The sequence below is a fragment of the Gopherus flavomarginatus genome, chromosome 5 (genome assembly GCF_025201925.1).
Source record: "Gopherus flavomarginatus isolate rGopFla2 chromosome 5, rGopFla2.mat.asm, whole genome shotgun sequence".
In the NCBI taxonomy this organism is placed as follows: domain Eukaryota; kingdom Metazoa; phylum Chordata; order Testudines; family Testudinidae; genus Gopherus; species Gopherus flavomarginatus.
In genome coordinates, this window is record NC_066621.1 from 76,870,627 (window position 1) to 76,891,197 (window position 20,571).

Below are 20,571 nucleotides of genomic sequence, written 5' to 3' on the forward strand. Positions count from 1 at the left end.
ATGTAAAGTTGGAGAAACCATTTAATTTTTGTGCGCTTCAGATTCTCCATCAGTAAAAGAGGGTAATAATACACCACAGCACTTTGTGAGGTTTAACTCATGGATGTTTGTAAAATGCTCTGAGATTCATGAAGGAAAAGTTCTACAGAATTTATTGTTTTATTGCTATAATTACTCTTGGAAGGCATCTGTCAATTGCGTGTTAAATTACAGTGTCTTTTCCTCATTCAGAAACAAGACAAACAATATACTAATCGGCATGATAACCATTTATTGTGTTTTAATAAGCAATAGAAGGAAGCCTAAAGCATGTACTTCCCACAAGGGGGGATGTGGTGTAGAGAACCATCGTTACTTATCATGGATGGCACATCATGAGTGTACTCAAAAGCATTTGCGATGGACAATGGAAGGACCAGCTTCCTCATATTCATCTTTGCTGATCCACATTTGCTGGAAGGTAGACAGAGAAGCCAAGATTGAGCCCCCAATCCAGACGGAGTATTTACGTTCTGGTGGTGCGATCATCTAGAAGGGGAGAGAAGTGTAATGTTTTATGAGCAGAGAAATGAGTAGCTCACACAGTAATATCTCTTGTCTGTGCACATTTACTAGGTCCCGATTACAGCAGTGCAACACCACTGAAATAAATCACCCAACAGCTAAAACGGCAGTCATCTCTTCCGCCTTTTAGCTGCAGTCAGAATTATTTCAATGTAACAATTTGGCCCCTAACTATATGGGCCATTACCTGAGAGGAAGCCAGTGGAGTGGCAGATACTCAGCACTATTCTGAATCAGACCTGAAGATGGTAATGAAAAATGGGCAAGGACCAAAACAGTCAGCTATCTGCAGATTGCCAGGGGGTTTTAGTAGCTTGATTCACCTTGAAGCCAAGAAAGTGCTCATCAGGTGTTTATTACATGTACCTAGTTGAAAAACAACCACTTGCTTCACATGTACTTGGGTGTCCCACCATATTACCCCATACTACAATCCCTAGATGGCCTTTTCATTAAGATGTGTTGTAGTGCTTTAACTTTCTTTGGATGCTTGTGGGCCAACATAACTGAATTTCTGTCAAGTAAGTTGAGATTGCACAGAACCTCACAGGATTGGGCCCCACATACATTTAGACCAAGATTTTCAAAAGTGAGTGTGTTTGAGGCACTTTAAAGGGGTCTCAGAGGACAGGTGCTTAGCACTTTTGGAAAATCAGGCCCTATTAAGGTGTCTCCAGTCAAGCTCCCCAAATCACTATTAACTTTTGAAATCCAGTCATCCCAGAGGGAGCTCAGACTGTGGCCTCAATCACCCCTCATGCTCCAATTGCTCCCCCAGAGCTGGGTCACTACAAAGGAGTGGGTGGAGGGGTGGGGAACAGCGCAAGGTAGAGGGACCTGGGCCATTGGGTGCTGACCCAGGGCCCTAGGGGTTTATCAAAGTGTCCAGCCTCATTACTAAGCTACCCTCAAATTAAGTTTTCCCCTGGGTCGTTTCCTTCTAGTCTGGAGCTCCTCAGTTTGAGGCACAGTCACTGGCTTAGCAGACTCTCTTTGGACTCTTAGGATGTGTCTGCGCAGCAATTAGACACCCACAGCTGGCCTATATCATCTGACTCACTCTCATAGGTCTCAGGCTAAGGGGCTATTTAATTGTGGTGCAGACATTCAGGCCCGGCTCTGGGAGCCTCCCACCTCGCAGGGTCCTAGACCCCATCCTCCTTTGGTTTGTCCTCTCCTGGTTCTCCTTCTACCTCTTTGGTTGTTCATTCACAGTGTCTCTTTTGATGGGTTCTCTTCTCCTATTCCAATTTCCATTAGAGTCACAGAGGGCTCTGTTGTTGGCTCCCTCTTTACACTTTCTTTGGGAGACCTCATTCACTCACACAGTTTCAATTACCATTTTTATGCCAATAACTGACAAATCTGTCTCTGAATCCTGCCATTGATAAAATAAGGAAGAGAGGTTAGATGACTTGCCCAAGGTCACAAAAATCTGTGGCACAGCCAGGAACAGAATCCAGCTGCAGTAGCTCCCAGTCTTCTGCTCTAAGCATTAAACACTCACTCTCTTGTGAATACATATATATATATATATATATATATATATATGTATGTATTTATGTGGTCTGATTTCTTAACAAAAGAAACATGAAAAAAAATCTGTATAAGGTATTAGGATTACCTTAATCTTCATAGTACTTGGAGCCAAAGCTGTGATCTCTTTCTGCATGCGATCACCAATACCAGGGTACATTGTTGTTCCTCCAGAGAGCACATTATTAGCATAGAGATCCTTACGGATGTCAATATCACATTTCATAATGCTGTTATAAGTGGTTTCATGAACACCTGCAGATTCCATTCCTGTTTGAAAATAATATTTCAATACATTACATCCATATGTTAAGGAATCCATTTCTTTACTACTGTCAACATGGAAGGATGACTCATACAGATCAGGGCAATGGTCCCTAAACATACTGTATTTGCTGACATTACTCCCTTAAGAAAATTCCAGGAACAAGCTATGAGATGCTAGGAGACAGGCAGGGGGAGAGATAAAGCTAAGTGCAGTTTTTTACTTTCCTAGGTGGGAACAGGATTACAAATGGCAGACATAAAATAGACCTGAAAACAAGAAAGATTCTCTCCTACTGTGTTCTAATGCTTGGAATTTAGATTGCCTCAAGTATAAACTGATGCCATGATTTAGCAAACAAAAAAAAAAGCTGTTTGAGCTGTTTCCACAATAATCTGCCGTTCCTATAGTCAAGTATATTGGTTTTAGCTAGAAGTAATACACACTCTTAACTCCAGTTTGTTAAAGCGATTCTTATAAGCCAATCTGAATAACTGGGTAACATGAAAATACAGTAAAGCCCACTTATGGTGGTGATATTTTTCCCCCACAGAAGAGATACAAGGAGTTTCCATGTGACAGAGTACAATCTGAACAGTGTCATGCTTTCAAATAATTCAGAACTCTTATTCTGACATGGACTTGTGTGCCCAAGAACTGCTGGGCACCAGTGGTGGTTCTGCTACTGTGTATCCTCAAGTCCCTTAACCTTTCCACATCCCAGTTTCCCCATCTGTAAAAGAGAATTTCCACAAAGACCTGCTCCTGCTCCAGGACAGGGGCTCAGATACCAACATGGGGGCTATACAGGTGCTTCAATGGACAGACTTCTAGACAGAAATCAGTGAGAGTTTTACCACTGACTTCCAGGGAAGCAGGACTGAATTGACTATGGGCCAGTCCTGCTGTCGTTACTCAGTTCTCGTTGCTGAAGTCAATGGGAGTTCTGTGAGGAAAGCTTGAACTACCATAAACTGAAGGTGGATTTTGACTTTATTATAATTTTCTAGTAGATAAAACTACTGGAAAATAATAATACATGGGTTTTATAGCTTGCTGAGTTGAAGACTAGAAGAACTGATTGTGGAGCAGAGGCAGCACATGGATGAGAAATATTTTTTCTTACATTATCAGATATTTATCTCACTTAGCACTGCTGTACTGATATCAATCAGTCTGAACTAGAAGCAGTATCTTCTCATGGTACTGAAGTACTGGCTGGTAGGCTTTGGTCTTAGTCTGGTGAACTGATACAGGTATTTGAAACAAACAGGAAATGTCACTGTCTTAGAACCTTCTATTTTCTAGCCTGAGAGGCAAATTAATGTATAGCAAGACCAGCAGACCTGTCTACATTTTCCAAAAAGTAACTTCCCTATTTATCAGTTGGGCTGAGCAAACCCAACTCCTGATGGAGTCAATAGAAACTACAGGTTCTCAGGACATAACAGTCTCTACATTTTAATGTTCCTCTTACAGTTAAACCCAACTTTCTTTTCCAATTCAACCAAGCCCTTTGTAAACACTGCCCAGGCCCACCTATGAATGAAGGTTGGAAGAGAGTTTCTGGGCATCGGAATCTTTCATTCCCAATGGTGATGACTTGCCCATCAGGAAGCTCATAACTCTTCTCGAGAGAAGAGGAGGAAGCGGCTGTTGCCATTTCATTCTCAAAATCCAAAGCCACGTAGCAAAGCTTCTCCTTTATGTCCCGCACAATTTCACGTTCCGCTACAAATACCCAACAAAAATAAGTAAGAAATGTTATTTTTTAAAAAGGATCACATTAATTGTATCTTTTATCAACATACAATATGGCAGCCAGAAGACACACTCGGGACAGATTCTATCACACATGTTTGTGTGTGTGTGTGTGTGTGTGTGCAGGGATGCTGCATAGTCAGCAACCTTTCAGAAGTGGTGTGCTGAGTCTTAATTTATTCACTCTAGTTTAAGGTTTCATGTGCCAGTAATACATTTTAACATTTTTAAAAGGTCTCTATGAGTCTATAATATATAACTAAACTATGGTTGTATGTAAAGTAAATAAGGTTTTTAAAATGTTTGAGAAGCTTCATTTAAAATTAAACTAAAATGCAGAGCCCCCCGGACTGGTGGCCAGGACCTGGGCAGTGTGAGTGCCACTGAAAATCAGCTCATGTGCCTCCTTTGGCAAGCATGCCATAGATTGCCTACCCCTGGTCTAGTGGATTAATCACAGACTTGTGATGTAGGAACTCTTGGGCTCTAGTTGTAGTTCTGGCATTGACCAATGTGTGGCCTCCAGTAAGTCACTTAACATTTCCATGCCCCAGTTTCCCCATCTGTAAAATCATGGTGATTGTGTCATACTTCCTTCTAGGGGTATTGTGCAGATTAATTCATGTTTGTCCCACCAAACCACCATCAAATTCCACTAGTCGGAACACAGTAATAAAAATATAGCTATATACTAGTTCCACTTGGGAGCAAAATGGTTGTGATAATACATGGTGTGTGGGGGGGTGTTATTTATGTTGTAGCTTTCCTGCTGCTCAGCCTGCACAGCACCAGCATCCTAGATCTTAGAAGCCCACTAGATCACACTGTCCATATCTCTGGCCTATTGAGGATTGTACCCTGCAACACAGCTTTGGTGCAGCAAATCACATACATACTTGCAGTCAATATGACGCCAAAAAGAGTTAGCGTGCGCATGTGAGTTGCATATGGAAGGCATCTTATTACCAGTGGTGACGAAAGAATAGCCTCTTTCTGTGAGAATTTTCATGAGATAATCGGTGAGGTCTCTGCCTGCCAGGTCCAGCCTCATGATGGCGTGGGGCAAAGCATAACCTTCATAGATGGGTACATTGTGTGTGACACCATCCCCAGAGTCCAGAACGATTCCTGGGAAAGAAAAGGAAAAGCTTGACATTCTCAGCCAACGTAGAACCCACAATTTCTGCACATTCTAAACAGAAAGCTGAAACAATAATAAAAGGACTTGTTGGGCGATGTTCATGTGATAACCTCTTTTGTCTTCACTATAAATGGAGCTCTGCTTGTGTGTGGTAGAAATGGTTAGCATACACAAAAGCAAAAGCATGATGCATTCTTTGGCAAAACCATGAAGCATTCTGCAATTGCACTGTATTGTTCTCTCTCAACAGATGCTAATGATAATGATCTTACATTTATACAGATCTCTTCGTCTCAAAAGATTCAAAGCACTATATGGACTAAAAATGATGTAAAACTAACAAACACAAAGATCATCTCATCAACAATTAAAATACAGCCTCCTCTGGGCTGAACATAGCAACTGTTTAACAGTGCACTGCACTGTGTAGTGTTGCTGCACTTTAGGGCACGAAGTGAAGAACATCTTTTTCATTGAAAAGTGGATCAAAGTTTCCAATATTAAATACACACAGATGTACACACAGAATGGAGCCTTTTAAAGGAATCAACAATTTTCCACAAAGGTTGATTCTGGTAAACAGGTGATCTCTTTTCACAAACTAGATCAGGAGTGGGCAAACTTTTTGACCCAAGGGAATAGGGAATTGTATGGTGGGCCATGAATGCTCACAAAATTGGGGTTGGTGTGCAGGAGGGGGTGAGGGCTCTGGTTTGGGGTGCAGGCTCTGGGATGGGGCCAGAAATGTGGAGTTCAGGGTGTGGGAGGGGGCTCCAGGCTGGGGATGGGGGGAGGGCTTCAGCTTGGGGTGTGAGTTCTGGGGTGGGGATGGGTAGTTTGGGGTGTAGGAGGGTGCTCCATGCTGGGACTGAGGAGTTCAGAAGGTGGGAGGGGGATCAAGGCTGGGGCAGGGGGCTGGGGTGTGGTAAGGGGTGCAGGCTCCAGCTGGGGGTGTGGGGTCAGGGGTGAGGTGGGGCTGGGGATGACGGGTTTGAGGTGCAGGAGGGTGCACCAGGCTGGGATCGAGGGGTTTGGAGGGTGGAAGGGGGATCAGGGCTGAGACAGGGGGTTGAGGTGCAGGGAGAGGATCAGGGGTGCAGGCTCCGGGCAGTGCTTACTTCAAGCAGCTCCCAGGAGCAGGCATGTCCCTACCCCGGCTCCTATACAGAGGCATGGCCAGGCAGCTCTGCACGCTGCCCCATCCACAGGTGGTTCCTGGCCAATGGGAGTTGTGGGGGCAGGGCCAACATGCAGAGCGGAGTCCCCGACTGCTTCTAGACATAGGAGCTGGAGGGGGGACAGACTGCTGCTTCCAGGAGCCATGTGGAGTGGCCTCTGACCCTGCTCCCCAGCTGGAGCACCAGAGCAAGGGAAGCCCCAGACCCCATTCCCCTGCAGGAGCTCAAGGGCTGGATTTAAATGTCTGGTGAGCCAGATCCAACCTGCGGGCCATAGTTTGCCCACCCTGAACTAGACTGTTGTAAAGCACCAGGTTGTAAAGCCAGATGGTATTTTCAATTTTTTTCAAAATGTACCAAGGCCTTAGTGTTACTGAAATATAATTTATGGCCTTAATGCTTGATCCAGTATTAAATGGTGGTCGGAAGGGATCTCTCTGCTAATGCTAATTATCTCTTATCGGCAGATTCTGAGTTAGCTAATTGAGAAGTATAATGTTTAAACAAGATATTTTCTTATAATGATTCAATGGTATTCTTTTGTCAGGAATATGTTTAATGGTAAAGATAACATGGAAATAAATAAGAAAGCCAGGGAATTGGAACATCAGTTGGTTAAGTGGTTGCTTCTTTTATCTGGTGTGCAGTTAAGTAGAGTCTCAATTTATATCGTCTTTCTCTAATATAAACATAGGTTATATGCGCCTCACAGAAATTCTCCTATAAATTAACAGGTAGGGGGCTAGTACTTTTGGAACAGAAAGGAAGGGCCATGATATGCTTGTACAGTATAGGGCAAGCATGCAGTTCCTAGATGGCTATGGATTCCTGACAGAACATACATAGTGTATCTATAACAGCATATATGAGAGAGACAGACAGTAAGACTGACACCCATAGAAACTCACCAGTGGTTCGACCAGATGCATATAGAGATAGAACTGCCTGAATTGCTACATACATAGCAGGTACGTTGAACGTCTCAAACATGATCTGCAATTAAGAGTTTAGGAATCTTTAGGCTATACAATCAGAAGCACTTGAAGAGTCAGTAACTCTTTCCTTAACCTATAGATCACTTGATAGTGCAGGTTTATACCCACATAACTCATCTCCCCAACAACCTACTAAAATTAAATTTCATCCATTCACTGCTGTGTAAACAAAATTCTGTGTCAACCCAAAGGAAAAAAATAACCATTGCATATATATTTTATCCCTATAAAATATATTCAGATTATAAAAAGGACTTAGCACACACTGTAAATAATACGTGTTTGAACTTAGAAGTTAATTATTGTTCTGTCAAGCATTTTCAGCTGGAAAGAATTATTATTTAATGATGCACCTTTTCCAGTAATATTACTCTTCATATAAATAAGACATCTTGTTGGTAAAGTTCACCCACTAGTCTAAAATGAAAAGGAAAATAAATTACATACATTTGATAATGTTTCTCTTGCATTTTAATGTTACTTTTTTATTTAAAAGTCTGAGTTTGGGATTTTTGTTTTTTTAAACCATTAAATCTCATGCATCTGTCCTCATCCTGGTGTCAAAGCACTATTAAAAATATCACAAATCTCCTTTGCTTTCCACACTTTTTTCCTCAAGAACTTGCAATAGCAAAGAGTTATAAACAATATGCACTTCTATAGCCCCTTTCCTTTGAAGTTTTTATAGCTCTTTATTAAGCTTTACATCACCTAGGGTGACCAGATTTTATAGGGACAGTCCTGATTTTATAGGGACAGTCTCAATTTTTGGGTCTTTTTCTTATATAGGCTCCTATTACCTGCCACCCCCTTTCCTGATTTTTCACATTTGCTGTCTGGTCACCCTAACATCACCCCAGTGAAGTGGGCGTTGTTATAAACAATTTAAACTAAGGCAAAGAAAGGGTAGCTAACTTTCCCAAACTGACAAATGTAACTGTAGTGATGTTGGTCACAGGATATTAAAGAAACAGGGGGGTGAGGTAATATCTTTTAATGAACCAAGTTCTGTTGGTGAGAGAGACAAGCTTTTGAGAAACACAGCCCTGAAGCAGAGCTCTGCGGAGCTCGAAAGCTTGTCTCTCTCACCAACAGAAGCTGGTTCATTAAAAGATATCACCTCACCCACCTTGTCTCTCCAAACTGACAAAGGAAGATAAGTGCATAATGGGAATGGAACCCAGGAGTCCTGACTCCCAGTCCCTGCTCTAATCACTAAACAAGAATGACTTACTATCTACCTCCCCACTCTGATAAAACCTTTCCAGCTGCCACCACCTCCCCTGAGGTATTAGACCCTGAGGTCCCTAAGACAAATGATACCACTTCTTCAAATGCTGGCAAAGAATGTCCCTAAGCAATGTACTCACCATCCCTCTCCTACAAACTGAGAGCACCTCCCTCCTTTGTCAGCTCCACTTGCAGTGTTCCTGAGTTCTCTCCTGATCCAGTTTTCCAAGGGGGCAGCACATTGTGCTTGCTTAGGGTTTGATCCAAAGTTCAATCAAATCAACTGAGTCTTCCAACTGACCTCACTAGGATTTGGCTTAGTCCCATATTGGGCCATATTCAGCAAGGTGGGCACACAGAGAAGTAAACTACACTTCCATCTCTGTGGTGTTCTAGCCCCTTGCCCTAGAGGAGGATTAGAGGGACCACAGATGAAGTTCTCGCTACTTACCTATAGCAGGCGTACCCATTGCTATAGTATCTGAGAACCTTCTACGTTACAGGGCAGATCTTCAAAGGCACAAATGACACTTAGGTACCTAATGTACCATTTCCACCTTAAAAAATATGCTTCTATTTACATACTACAGGTTCTCCCTAAGGTTTCCACCAGGTGGAGCAGTTTTAGTTTTCAACGGGCCTCGCTAGGATCTCTGCTAGTGAAGGCTGATTAGGGCAAGCACTGATAACATGAGTGCTTCCCTTTCCCAGTCAGTGCTGCCCACATTCCTGAGAGCAATTTGTCCCCCTAGTGGAGGGACTGTTGTGGCCTCTGTCCCTCATTACTATTTCCCTCCCGGACCTGCGTCTACACCAGTGGGAGCCAATGAAGACAGATGGGTTAAATTTAGACTCTTGATTTCACATGTTAGCATCTCTGCAAAGAGACTATGGTTTAACAAAAAGGATTTGTTCCTTTCAGTGACAAACTACATTTTAATTACTGTCATTTCATTTCCAATTAATGGCTTAATGTAATCAATGATACATGATCATGGTTTTTTTTAAATTTTAAAATTGAATTTATCATCACTGCATAATGGCAGGGTCACACTACCAAGCACATCTTGCTGTGAAAACAACTGTCTGGTGGTTGAAAGCAGCTATCTTCATCATGTGCTTTGCAATACCCCTTACGCTGTATTACCTCTCAGGAAGGAGCTGTGTCTTATTGCTTAATTAACTTATTTACATAGTCATTAGACACATAAGGGTCATATTAAATGCATACCAAAAATGTGCATGAAGGGAAATGCAGATCCATGTCAATTTTTTCTTGGTGCTGAGCGTATATATCTATATCTATATCTATATCTATATCTATATTTGTATTTACTACTGGTGACTCTGCACTCCAATTTCTGAGGGAAGCAGTATGGCCTTACAGATGGAGTGGTGCTCTAGAAGACACAAACTCCTGAGTTCTAGATCAGGCTCTAATGCCAATCTACTAGATGGTTTGGGGGTCATGTCACAGAGCAGAAAAAATGTCAGAAGTGCCATCTAAGTTTGGATTCCTCTAGACCTATTAAACCCCCAAATTAGCAGGGAGACTCCCATTTTTAATGCCCTGTTCCTGGTTCCTGAGAAGCTGCTTCAGCTGATAGCACTACAGAGTTGTGGGCAAGATACCCTAGGCTGTGTGTCAATGCTTAGAGCCTAGAGCATAGTCCCCAACACCCACATTTACCATATGGCTGGAGTAATGCTTCATCCACCTGTGTGGGTGTTGCTCCAGCCACATGGCAGTGAGAGGACAGGTTGGGAACCGTGCAGGGGGCAGGTTTAGAGGGAGTAGAGGGAGAATTTGAAGAGAGAGCTAGAGAAAAAGTAGAGAAAATTATGGTTTGATGTGGAGCCAAGGAATGGATTTGATTGGGAGGGAATTAATGCAAATAACATACTGTGTATTCAAATATGAATATTAACTCATTACATCATGTGGATGTGTGTATGATGACTGCCATCTTGGTCAACACTGGGAATTGAACTGGAGACCTCCAGCAGAGTTAAAGGCTTATGTCTCTACAGCCCCAGGTACAGAATCTGGCTCTTTAGCAGCAGTTGTAGCAGATCCACATCATCAGTGGAGATGGGGAAACACAAAACATGCACTAAGCAATGAATTACGTATTTCCTCTGGATGGAGAAAGCTCAACCTGAGTGTATAAGGCCTACAGCGATTTAATCCTAGGCAAGTCCCCACTTACATGACAGCTGCATCTTCTCTGATACATTGGGGTTTGACCTGATAACCAGCAGAGAAGAAAGCAGGAGTCTCTACAGCTGGAGCTAAAGAGCCAGGCTCTATAGAGGGATTAATAACAAACTCACATCCTCTGTGGCTCAGACTCAGAATGACACATAACACACTAACCAGTTGATTACACAAATTCTCCAGATTTCCAGTCCTACATCCTTAAAAGGTACATGCTTCAGTTTGTACGTGCCCAAAACTAGACACTTAAAGGCCTGAGTTTCAGAAGTGCTGAGCACTCACAACTCCTGCCGAAGGCAACGAGAGGTAAGACATCTCAGCCCTGCTGAATATCGGGCTACAGTTGTCCAGAGCCAGGCATCTAAAATTAGAGACTCTTTAGAGACTCCTTGCCTCACATTCCCCAGGAGAAAAATGGGACAATACAACAAACCACTCTTGTGAGGGAAGATTACTTAAGGTTTGTAAGGCACTTGAGAAATATGAATCACTTCCAAATGTAATAACTAAATATTTTATTATTATTCACAGAACAGGAACAGCATAGGCACCAGAAAAACAAACTTTTCCACATGTCCCAACCAATGGCCATTGATCCTATCATGGAAGAAGTGGGGAGCTTTGTATCTAGGACCAGTTAACCTTTGGTCCCTATGCTGAAACAACCCGTGCAGCACAGATTTAACACAACAATATCCAAATAATTACCTGAGTCATTTTTTCCCGGTTAGCCTTAGGATTTAAGGGGGCCTCAGTCAGCAGCACGGGATGCTCTTCTGGGGCAACACGAAGTTCATTATAGAAAGAATGATGCCAAATCTAAAATAAAAAGACAGTTTAGGGCAACATTTTGCTGACTGCTTTCTTTCTTGGTGGGTCAAAGTTGCGTTGAAAGATGCATTTGTCATTTCAAATACAGTTTCAGTGTATTTTAAATATACATATACAAAAACATATGCAGGACAAGACAAATGTTACTGTTGTTTAGAGCTGAAATCAATGAGTTTTCAGGAGTATAACAGAGTAGATTTGGGGCCAAATTCTATTAAGTGGCTGTGCCCAATAAGGTTCAAATCCAGATGCAATAGCCGACCTAAGCATTGCATGGCTATGTGAGGGAAGGAATTCTCCATTTCAGGCTGCAAAGCTGCTCCATGGCTTCTGTGGTAACCTAAGTGTCCCCATCAGTGGGGATTATGAGTCCTAGCTCATGTAGGCTTTACAAATGAAGTCCAATGATTTCCACCATCTTTGAAAATCAAATGACTAAACCTGGACCTTAACCCAGAGTTGAATTGTCATTAATTCTACAGTAACTGAGTTTATTTGCCACAATCTGTAAAGCACTTTGAGATCCTTCGTGGTAGACAGTGCTATCTATATTTAGCAATGCAAGCTTTGACAGTCCTTCAAGGCTTTGATGACCCTTGCCTCTCCCATGTGTTCTCCAGAAGCACAGCTTAATGTCTGTGCCCACTTTAGGACCTTCCTTTAATGAATACTCCATGGAAGAATTATAAAACCCATAAATAAATGCCAGGAAAATCTTACTTGATAGGAATTAAAGAAGCATTGTCACCTTGGGATATTTGTGGCTAAACTGGAGCCCTCAACAGAAAAATGTTCTATAACATTTTCTATAACATTTTAACAGGAATAAACCTGTGCTCAGAGGCCAATGTGGGATTTAAGGATAATTTCCATATTTTCTGCTCTAAATATTTGGAATTCCCCAATACATTTTGCCTAGATCATCTAAAGCACAGAGAGAGCAACATATAAATGCAAGGCAAAGATATCCTTTCATGCTTTCTTGTCTGTGAGGCTGGGAGAAAAGATCGGTCCTTTCTGTCTTCTATTTTTGTGTTCCTAGATTAAGGAAAAATGTTTTAAGGTTTCTCTTTTGGGATTCTGGGGATTCCAATCTAAAACTTTTACTTTGACCAAATTCCAATAGATGTAAAAAAGCAGCTTTGCCTAAGTTAGGACTTCAAAGCTGGTCCCAGCACTCTGTACATGCTGCAAATAAAGTCAGTGTATTTCTAGATCATACTATTAAAGCTGAGGAATAATAAGAATAATTTTATATGCACTACTTGGAAAAATTAAAAAGCCGCAGCAACCTATGACCTGATTATTGCCAAGACAAGACCAATCACCACCTTGACTGTTCCACTAATGTACTGTACAACCTTCCCCATAAGTTCTGTGTGTCTGTTCTTTTATGAGCTCCTGGAGGCAGGGATTGTGCCTTCTTTCTGCCCAGAACACGTCCAACACATTGTGGATGCTACCCAAAACAAATTAATAATGACTCAGACAAAATGAAATTAAGAAAAACACTCACCTTTTCCATGTCATCCCAGTTAGTGATGATCCCATGCTCAATGGGGTATTTCAGTGTCAGGATCCCTCTTTTACTCTGGGCTTCATCCCCAACGTAGCTGTCTTTTTGACCCATTCCTACCATAACACCCTGGAAAATGTAGTTGTCAAAAGTTAGTGTTGTTTTGTGTATTATAAAGGAACACTCATCTTGAAAAAAAAATCACATTTTTGTCTGAAAATGTTGTACCTACTCTAGTCACCATCCTTAGTTGTTGCAAAAAGCTTTAAATGAAAAGTTAGAGGAAAAAATATTTCTCTATTTTTCACCTTTTCTGTGTGCACTTGGCAGTGTTTTGTGTACAATGAGTTTCATGATTACTTTTGTTTCTTTCTTGTTGAAAAGGCCATTATACACACACCAACAGGAGAGATGAAAAACATTTATACAACATATTGAAAAGGAAGTTTTTAAAAATACTTTCAGTCATATTATTTACATTGAGCTGTATCCAACCCTGGATAATCTTTTTGAATTTGTCTTGTTTGTAATAGTCTCTGTATCTTGTTTGCCTAAGGTAATGTGAACAAGATATTTGGGACAATATTATTCAACAACTGCAGTCAAAATCTATTCCATGTGTAGCTGGATATTCATTAATTTCAAGATTTAGGAGATACAGCCATTGAGCTGCATACATTTGTGTAACTTAAAACTACATGCTAACTCTAATGATTAATAAAACTCAATGTACAAGATAAATAGCTAAATAATATACTATGTTTTGTGCATACAGTATTGCAGGTTTTCATTCATCATGTTTCATTCATAGCTGCCAAGACACATTTAGTTTTCAGGAATCTAACATCCTGACCTTGAATTCCATCCATTCTTTTACTGAAATAAGTAAACCACTTTTGACAAGTAGAAGAATATATTCTATATTTTGTGGAAAGCAGTCAGTTTTGAAAATTATTAAAAATACAGGTATTTTCTTTTTAAATTTAAAGAACATTTAAGCAGTTAAAAAAAGCTGCTAGCCACAAAATTACGCTTATCAGTCCTGCTTGGATTTGATAAAGGGATGTTATTGAGGACCTTAATTGGAAGCTTAATTGTCTCTACCATTGCTTAATGTAATGATAAATGGACCTTATCTCTACTATAAATTTGGGTGCTAGTAGTATTTATGGTCTCCCAGCAATATATTTTGTGTATGCTAATAGTCCTCTATCAGCTAAGGATCATTAGTCAATTACCCTCATAGAAGGTTCACTAGTCACCTAATCTATGATTTAAGGTCCCAGTGTTCAGATAGTTTTATAATGGGAGGCAAAAAGAGGACTATCAATGTCATGTTAAATAACAATGGCAAATAGTGAGAGTAGATGGATTTTTCATTTACTGACTGGCAGGGATGCAGTTTTATAAAGCTGAAAATATGTACAATGAAATTTTGAAGAGATCATTGCTACACCCACTCTTCATGATATTGAAGCACCAGTTGCAGTTTCACTAGTGCACATGAATACCATTGAAAAGGCCATCAAAGTTCTCCTGTAGATCAATAATTGTCTTGACAGCCCAACAATACCTTTTCCATAGAACTGGCAAAAGCATTCCAACAAGAGCAAGACAGCTTAGTCTCATAAAACTATCCAACCCAAATCTTCAGTTTCTAAACATACCAGTGTCCCATGGAAACTTGGGAAAATTTGGCCTGCATTAGAACTGGATCATTGGAGAAGAGAGACCTCAGACAAGTTTGAAAATATTTGGTCTAACTTTTTAGAAAACTTTGATTAATTCCTAGCAGATGAAAACCAAGACAAGTCTCTCCTTTTCCTTCCCTGCTCCCTTGCCTTCCTTTCCTGTTCCATTCCATAAGTTCTTGTCCTTTTATCTTTTTTTCTGTTCTCCCTGATTTTGAGGGAAAAAACATTTGTAAAATTCATTTTTTACAAAAGAACTACACTCAGACCTACATTATGCTTATTTCATTCCTAACAAGTTTTCAAGGGCAGTGTAGGAGAAATAAAACCATAAACCTTTGTGCTTTTGGAACAAACTGACCTGGTGTCGAGGACGTCCAACGATTGATGGAAAAACAGCCCGTGGTGCATCATCCCCTGCAAAGCCAGCTTTGCAAAGCCCAGAGCCATTATCACATACAAGAGCAGTGGTTTCATCTTCATCACACATCGTATCTTTCAATTGTAGGTTGTAGCAGCAGCAACTTACTGCAGGTGGCTGGGGGCAGAAGCAGCTCTTGATCATTTAGAAATTACATTGCTGGAAAAGAGAGTCTTGAAAACTAACTCTAAACAGTGAAGACTACACTAGGACCCCAGTTCAGCAAAGCACCTATGCATATGCTTAACTTTCAGCAAGAGTAGGACCCATTGAAGCTAATGGAATTACTCTTGCTTAAAGGTAAACATATGCTGAAGAGGTTTGCTGGACGAAAACCTTTGTCTCCCACATCCAAAAGGCAAACCTTTACCTCACCTGACCTCTAAAGCACCCCCAAAAAGTCCAGAGACATCTTGGTGTTATTGAATGACCATTAGCCACATTAAGTCAGGGCAGAAATATTCATCTCTCCCCATTAACAGAAATGGTCATCTCTCCCCTGCTTTGCCAGGGCTGAATTACTATTCTAGATGATCCACTTTTCCTCGTACTTGGATAGTTAAGACTGAATTCATTTTTTCATATTATATATATATATATATATAATCAATAGAGAGGAAAAACCTCTTTCAAACACTAGTACTTCAGATCAGCATGGCCCTGTGGAGATCATAGAAGGGGGTTGTTTGTTGCAGGTAATAACTGCATTCAAACAGGTTACTCTGAGATTGCTGTTTTGGGAGATTTTTTTAGCACTAAATTGCAAGTGAGAGTGTCAGAGTAACACGATCAGTTGTGCTAAACACCATTTATGTTGTCTACAAACATATCCCAAATTCCCCTTCTCCCCCAGCGTGTAAGAGCCAATCTGAGAAATGAATGACTAAAAATAATCCTCCCACAAAGTTTCAGGAAAGTGTTTGCCATGTGTTTTTAAATGGCAGCTGCTCTGTTATGTTAAGTGCTTGCTACAGAATCTATTCTATATTTGTAAATGGTGAATTCCTTATCAGCAGGGCTATTCTAGGAAGTGGCTTGGGACATGACTGTCTCAACTAGCCAAAAACAACTTGACTCTAGCAGCTTACCAACACATCGGATGAAATCCTGGACCCATTAAAATTGATGGCACAACTCCCACTGATTTCACTGGAGCCTTGATTTCATCTACAGACTTCTGTTTGGGATCTCTCAAGTTTACTTTTCAGACCAGGCACTCCCCTCCATTTACACAGGCAGAAATAGAGTAGAAAGAATATGCTTCTCCCTCCATGGCAACTCACAGAAGCTCTATGCCTCCACTCAGGTTAGGGTAGTGGAGATTCAAGTCATTGGGGTTACTGTGTAAATATAACGGATGGCAGAATTTGGCCCTTTATCTTCAGTGAGAAAGCCATGCTTTGCTTATTATTTCAGCATCATAAGGCCCCAAATGCTGAAGCATTCAACACAGGGCACATCTGTCCAGCCTGCAGTGGAGAGCCTCCCAGCCTGGGTTAACACTAGACTTGTGGTAGTGGGGCTTGTGCTAGAACTCCAAAAAATAGCTGAACAAACAGTGCTTTGAAGCTACAGCTTCGGTTCTGAAACGCCCCTCTCCTCCCCCTTCCATAGGCTCACAGTGCATCACTTTCAGAATACTTCCAAGATGGAGTCATGCCTCCAGCTTTCTTTTTGCTGAACCTATAAAAGCATAAACAATTAGCTCCTTTCCACGAAAGCAGCTCTTTGGATATCTGCTGTAGGTATTCGGAACGGGAAGGAGAATTTCCAAAAATTAGCTGGATTGCAATTTTATTTCCAATTTTAACTCACTTACAAAAACTGCTACTAACAATGTCCACTAAAATACTGGGATAATTTAGGAGGAATTTGGTTTAATGGTGTTCTAAGAAAGTTATGAAAAGATAGTGTGCTGATTACAACTTGGGGATCCAAGGTATACTTTTATTCTTACCATTTTTACCCTTTTTCATCCAATGAAAAAAAGATTTTAAACATAGCTGCTGCTTAAGCCAATACTTCTCTTGTAAACTTTTGCTTCAGGAGTTTTAGACCATAAAAACAATTTAGCTCAGGGCTGAAATGTTGCAAGAAATATTTGAGCTTTTAGATAGTTTTTTGTTTGTTTGTTTGTTTTTAAATAAAACCAGCAAAGGAACAAAGACAGGAAGGTTGGCCTTGGCTTAAACATGAATTTCCTGGATCCTGCATCTCACTTTTATTTTTCGTTTTTGTTTTGTTTTGCATTGAGTATTTCACTTGTTATTCTTTACTCATCATTCATAAAACAAGGGTAAGTCTTCTAGGACATTATTAAGTATTTCAATACTTTACTTAATATAATTTGAAACTAAGTAACAAATTCTGACCAGCATTTTTAACCAGTTATACGACTGGTATTTTGTACCTGCACAATAACATAACATGGGGGATTTATGACTGTCTAAAGTTAACTTAACAGGTGAAGGATGGGGTTTTTGCTCTCTTCCCACAATGTGATACTGTAAAATGCATTGCGGGTTAGTTAAGTTTCATTGCTATTTTGTAAAGTTTGCTCAATGTATATGATGCTTCATTGAGCATTAAAAGACAAAGCATTAAGTACCTTTAAACAACCTTTGCTATTCTTAATTCCTGAACCAAATCCCACTAAAACACAATAGAAAACTTTGCATTGATTCCATGGATTCCAATGTGGTCCTTATCCAGCCAGAAAACACTAATAAGGTTCTAAATCTACTGCAGTTCAGTCCTGCATTTTGTAGCCAAGAGTACTTAGCCCTTCTGAAATAAATCCTTCTGGAAGGTATGTGCAGTTTCACCATCCATATAAGTGGACTCCGGTATGCATTAGGAGTACATAATTCCATTCATACTGAATTCAAATCTTTAATATTAAAAAAATTATATGACATAGTATATATATATAAACCTGCCCATCCCTCTCAAAGTTGCAAAATTAAATTAAGTACTGAAAAGGTACTACTAAGACATTATTTCTTTTACAAAATATGCAGCACATTTACTGTTGTACTATGAAATGTCAAATAACTGCAAGCAACAGAATACATAAAGAAAGTTCATTTTGTGCTCCATTATCCTTGCTTTTTTAATTCTGGTTACTCACTAACTGGCAGCTCAGTTTACATGGACCAGTTCTCCCAAGTCACAAAAGAAGTGAAGTTCTATGGGGCAGTACTTTTTAATAATTCTGAGGCTCAGCACATTATAACTATGGGGTTACATTTTGATCACTTAAGGAATAGTCCTTTTGGGATTATTTGCATGACTGAGACAAGCAAGATCTAGCCCATGGTTTACAAAGAAGCAAGAGTTTCAGGTACCTTTGAGATCCTAGATCTGTAGCGTTAAATCATCAAATACAATGTGAAATTATCTCAGGGCAATACTTACCCAACGAAACAGGAGATGGTGAGGATTTGTAAAAGCTCCTTTGTAAAAGTGAAATGATCTCACCTTCTGTTACATTTATATCAGCTTGAGGAATGGAGTTCACAGAATACCTACATCTGTCAAGCCATTTTTGGAAACATTTGTTTTCAACTTGTGCTTATCAAAGTGACAGCTTAAAGGACGGGATAAATTAGGGCAGAATTTCTGACAACCCTGGATTCTTTCCCACTAAGTTGTTCACTACATTATAGTTCATAGCAGACTTTCCCCCCACTAAAATACAAAAAAAAAACCCTCTCACACAAGGATTGAATAAGAAATAAAATAAAGAAATGAAATAATTCGCACATCCATTGCTGTTATTGAAAAGCTTTTTGCTTCATTACACCACAAATAACTAAAAATAGCCTATCATCATTCTCTTACCAGCCACCTAGAAGCTGCCACTGGTTAAAGGAAAAGTTCTTACCATGTACAGTACTGGTGTTTCAACTGTACACGTTATCTGTTTTTGTAGAACAGAGACAGAAAATAGCCAGCTTATCTTGGTGCTTGGATGACTCTGTACCTGAAAATGGGGGTTGAATCAGCAACAAGTCACCCAACTGAGTGATAACTATTTTACATCTAAAGAGGGTTATTATATACAGTGTGTCTATCACAAAAGGGCTGTGACGTTCTTGAACTTTTATAAGATCACGAAATGGTAAATCTAAATAGAAAATAAACAGTCTTGGTCAAAATCCAAGAAATAAAGACCCATTAAAGAGAATAAGCAACAGCTTTGTTAATGGATGCACTTACGGTGGTAAGTCAATATTTACCTACAGTAGTAATTGAGATTCTGCATTATTTCACTATTGTCCAAAAAGGAGACACTACTCATCTCAGACACTACTATGAATAAAGGTTGACTTTGTAAATACCCCACCCTGAATGTAGCCATGTGACTATTTAGCAAAATTCAAGTACAAGATTCCTTCAACCCTCAGTCGATGATTCACTTCAGTCCATGTGACATACGTTCTAACAATCAGCTTTGTATCTGCCACATCCCTGTAGCCATTAGACTCTTTCCATTTCAAAACTCACGAGTTCAATTTTCTTCTCTCTCAAGAAGTGCCTTCCACTTCTAGAGAGTAGGTCCTATACACAGCAAGAAAGGTTATTCACATGTGATTGTATGTATCCCCTTGCCTGATTATTTAAACTTTCTTGATCTCTGAACAGCTGCCATTGTTGCAGTCAGACTGACTTCTAAACTGTTCATCATTCCCTTTTTCTTTCACACAGATGAACAGCAGTCATTTTCAAACTTCCAAATAACATTCTGCCACTTATACAGATCCTTTTATCCAAAAGGATCACAGCACTTTGCAAACATCTAGTTTCATGTCCTCCCTCTTTTTGTATCAGTCATTAGCTATATCCCCATTTTACAAATAGAGAAAACTGAGACAGTACAAGCAATTGCCATGCAAGGTCATAAAGCAAGTGGCAGAGTGAAGAAGTAATTCACGTGTCCTGAATCTCTGGCTCAAGTTCCAAACATCGTCCCTATTTGTTTTAACATACGAAATAGGAAACCATTTAAAATCAGTCATACGGTGAATGGCCCAATATCCATCCATCTCCTTCCTTCCTTGTCTTCAAAACAATGGGCCCAATTCTGTTACCATTTACACTGGTATAAATCAGGAGCCATTCCATTGAACGCAGTAAAGCTACAGCATTGTAAAACTGGTAAAATAAGATCAGAATCAGGCCCACTATTTGAAGTCACTTGAAGCCTAACACCACATTTTAT

At 40.2% G+C, this 20,571-nt stretch overlaps 1 protein-coding gene across 2 annotated transcripts; it reads right to left on the bottom strand.

Moving 5' to 3' along the window:
- Positions 1-384: 384 nt before the first annotated feature.
- On the bottom strand, positions 385-18,828 carry LOC127052125 (actin, aortic smooth muscle). Of its 2 annotated transcripts, XM_050955451.1 has the most exons (9): positions 18,765-18,828; positions 15,288-15,464; positions 13,236-13,364; positions 11,597-11,707; positions 7,354-7,438; positions 5,093-5,254; positions 3,905-4,096; positions 2,189-2,370; positions 385-528 (listed from the first exon to the last, which is right to left on the bottom strand). In XM_050955451.1, exons 2-9 carry the CDS (start codon positions 15,414-15,416, stop codon positions 385-387), a joined length of 1,134 nt encoding a protein of 377 aa, XP_050811408.1. In that variant the 5' UTR covers positions 15,417-15,464; positions 18,765-18,828. The 2 variants fall into 2 exon arrangements, with proteins under 2 accessions (XP_050811408.1, XP_050811409.1); XM_050955452.1 differs by lacking the exons at positions 15,288-15,464; positions 18,765-18,828 and having other exon boundaries at positions 13,236-13,271; positions 13,356-13,364.
- Between the last annotated feature and the right edge of the window lie 1,743 nt (positions 18,829-20,571).

Excerpts from the sequence above, each read along its gene's own strand:
- LOC127052125 (XM_050955451.1), bottom strand. The coding sequence starts at position 15,416 with ATGTGTGATGAAGATGAAACCACTGCTCTTGTATGTGATAATGGCTCT. Across the intron at positions 7,439-11,596 it reads ACCGGGAAAAAATGACTCAG|ATCATGTTTGAGACGTTCAA; the intron begins GTAATTATTTGG and ends TCTTAATTGCAG. Across the intron at positions 2,371-3,904 it reads CTTCCAACCTTCATTCATAG|GAATGGAATCTGCAGGTGTT; the intron begins GTGGGCCTGGGC and ends ATTTTCAAACAG.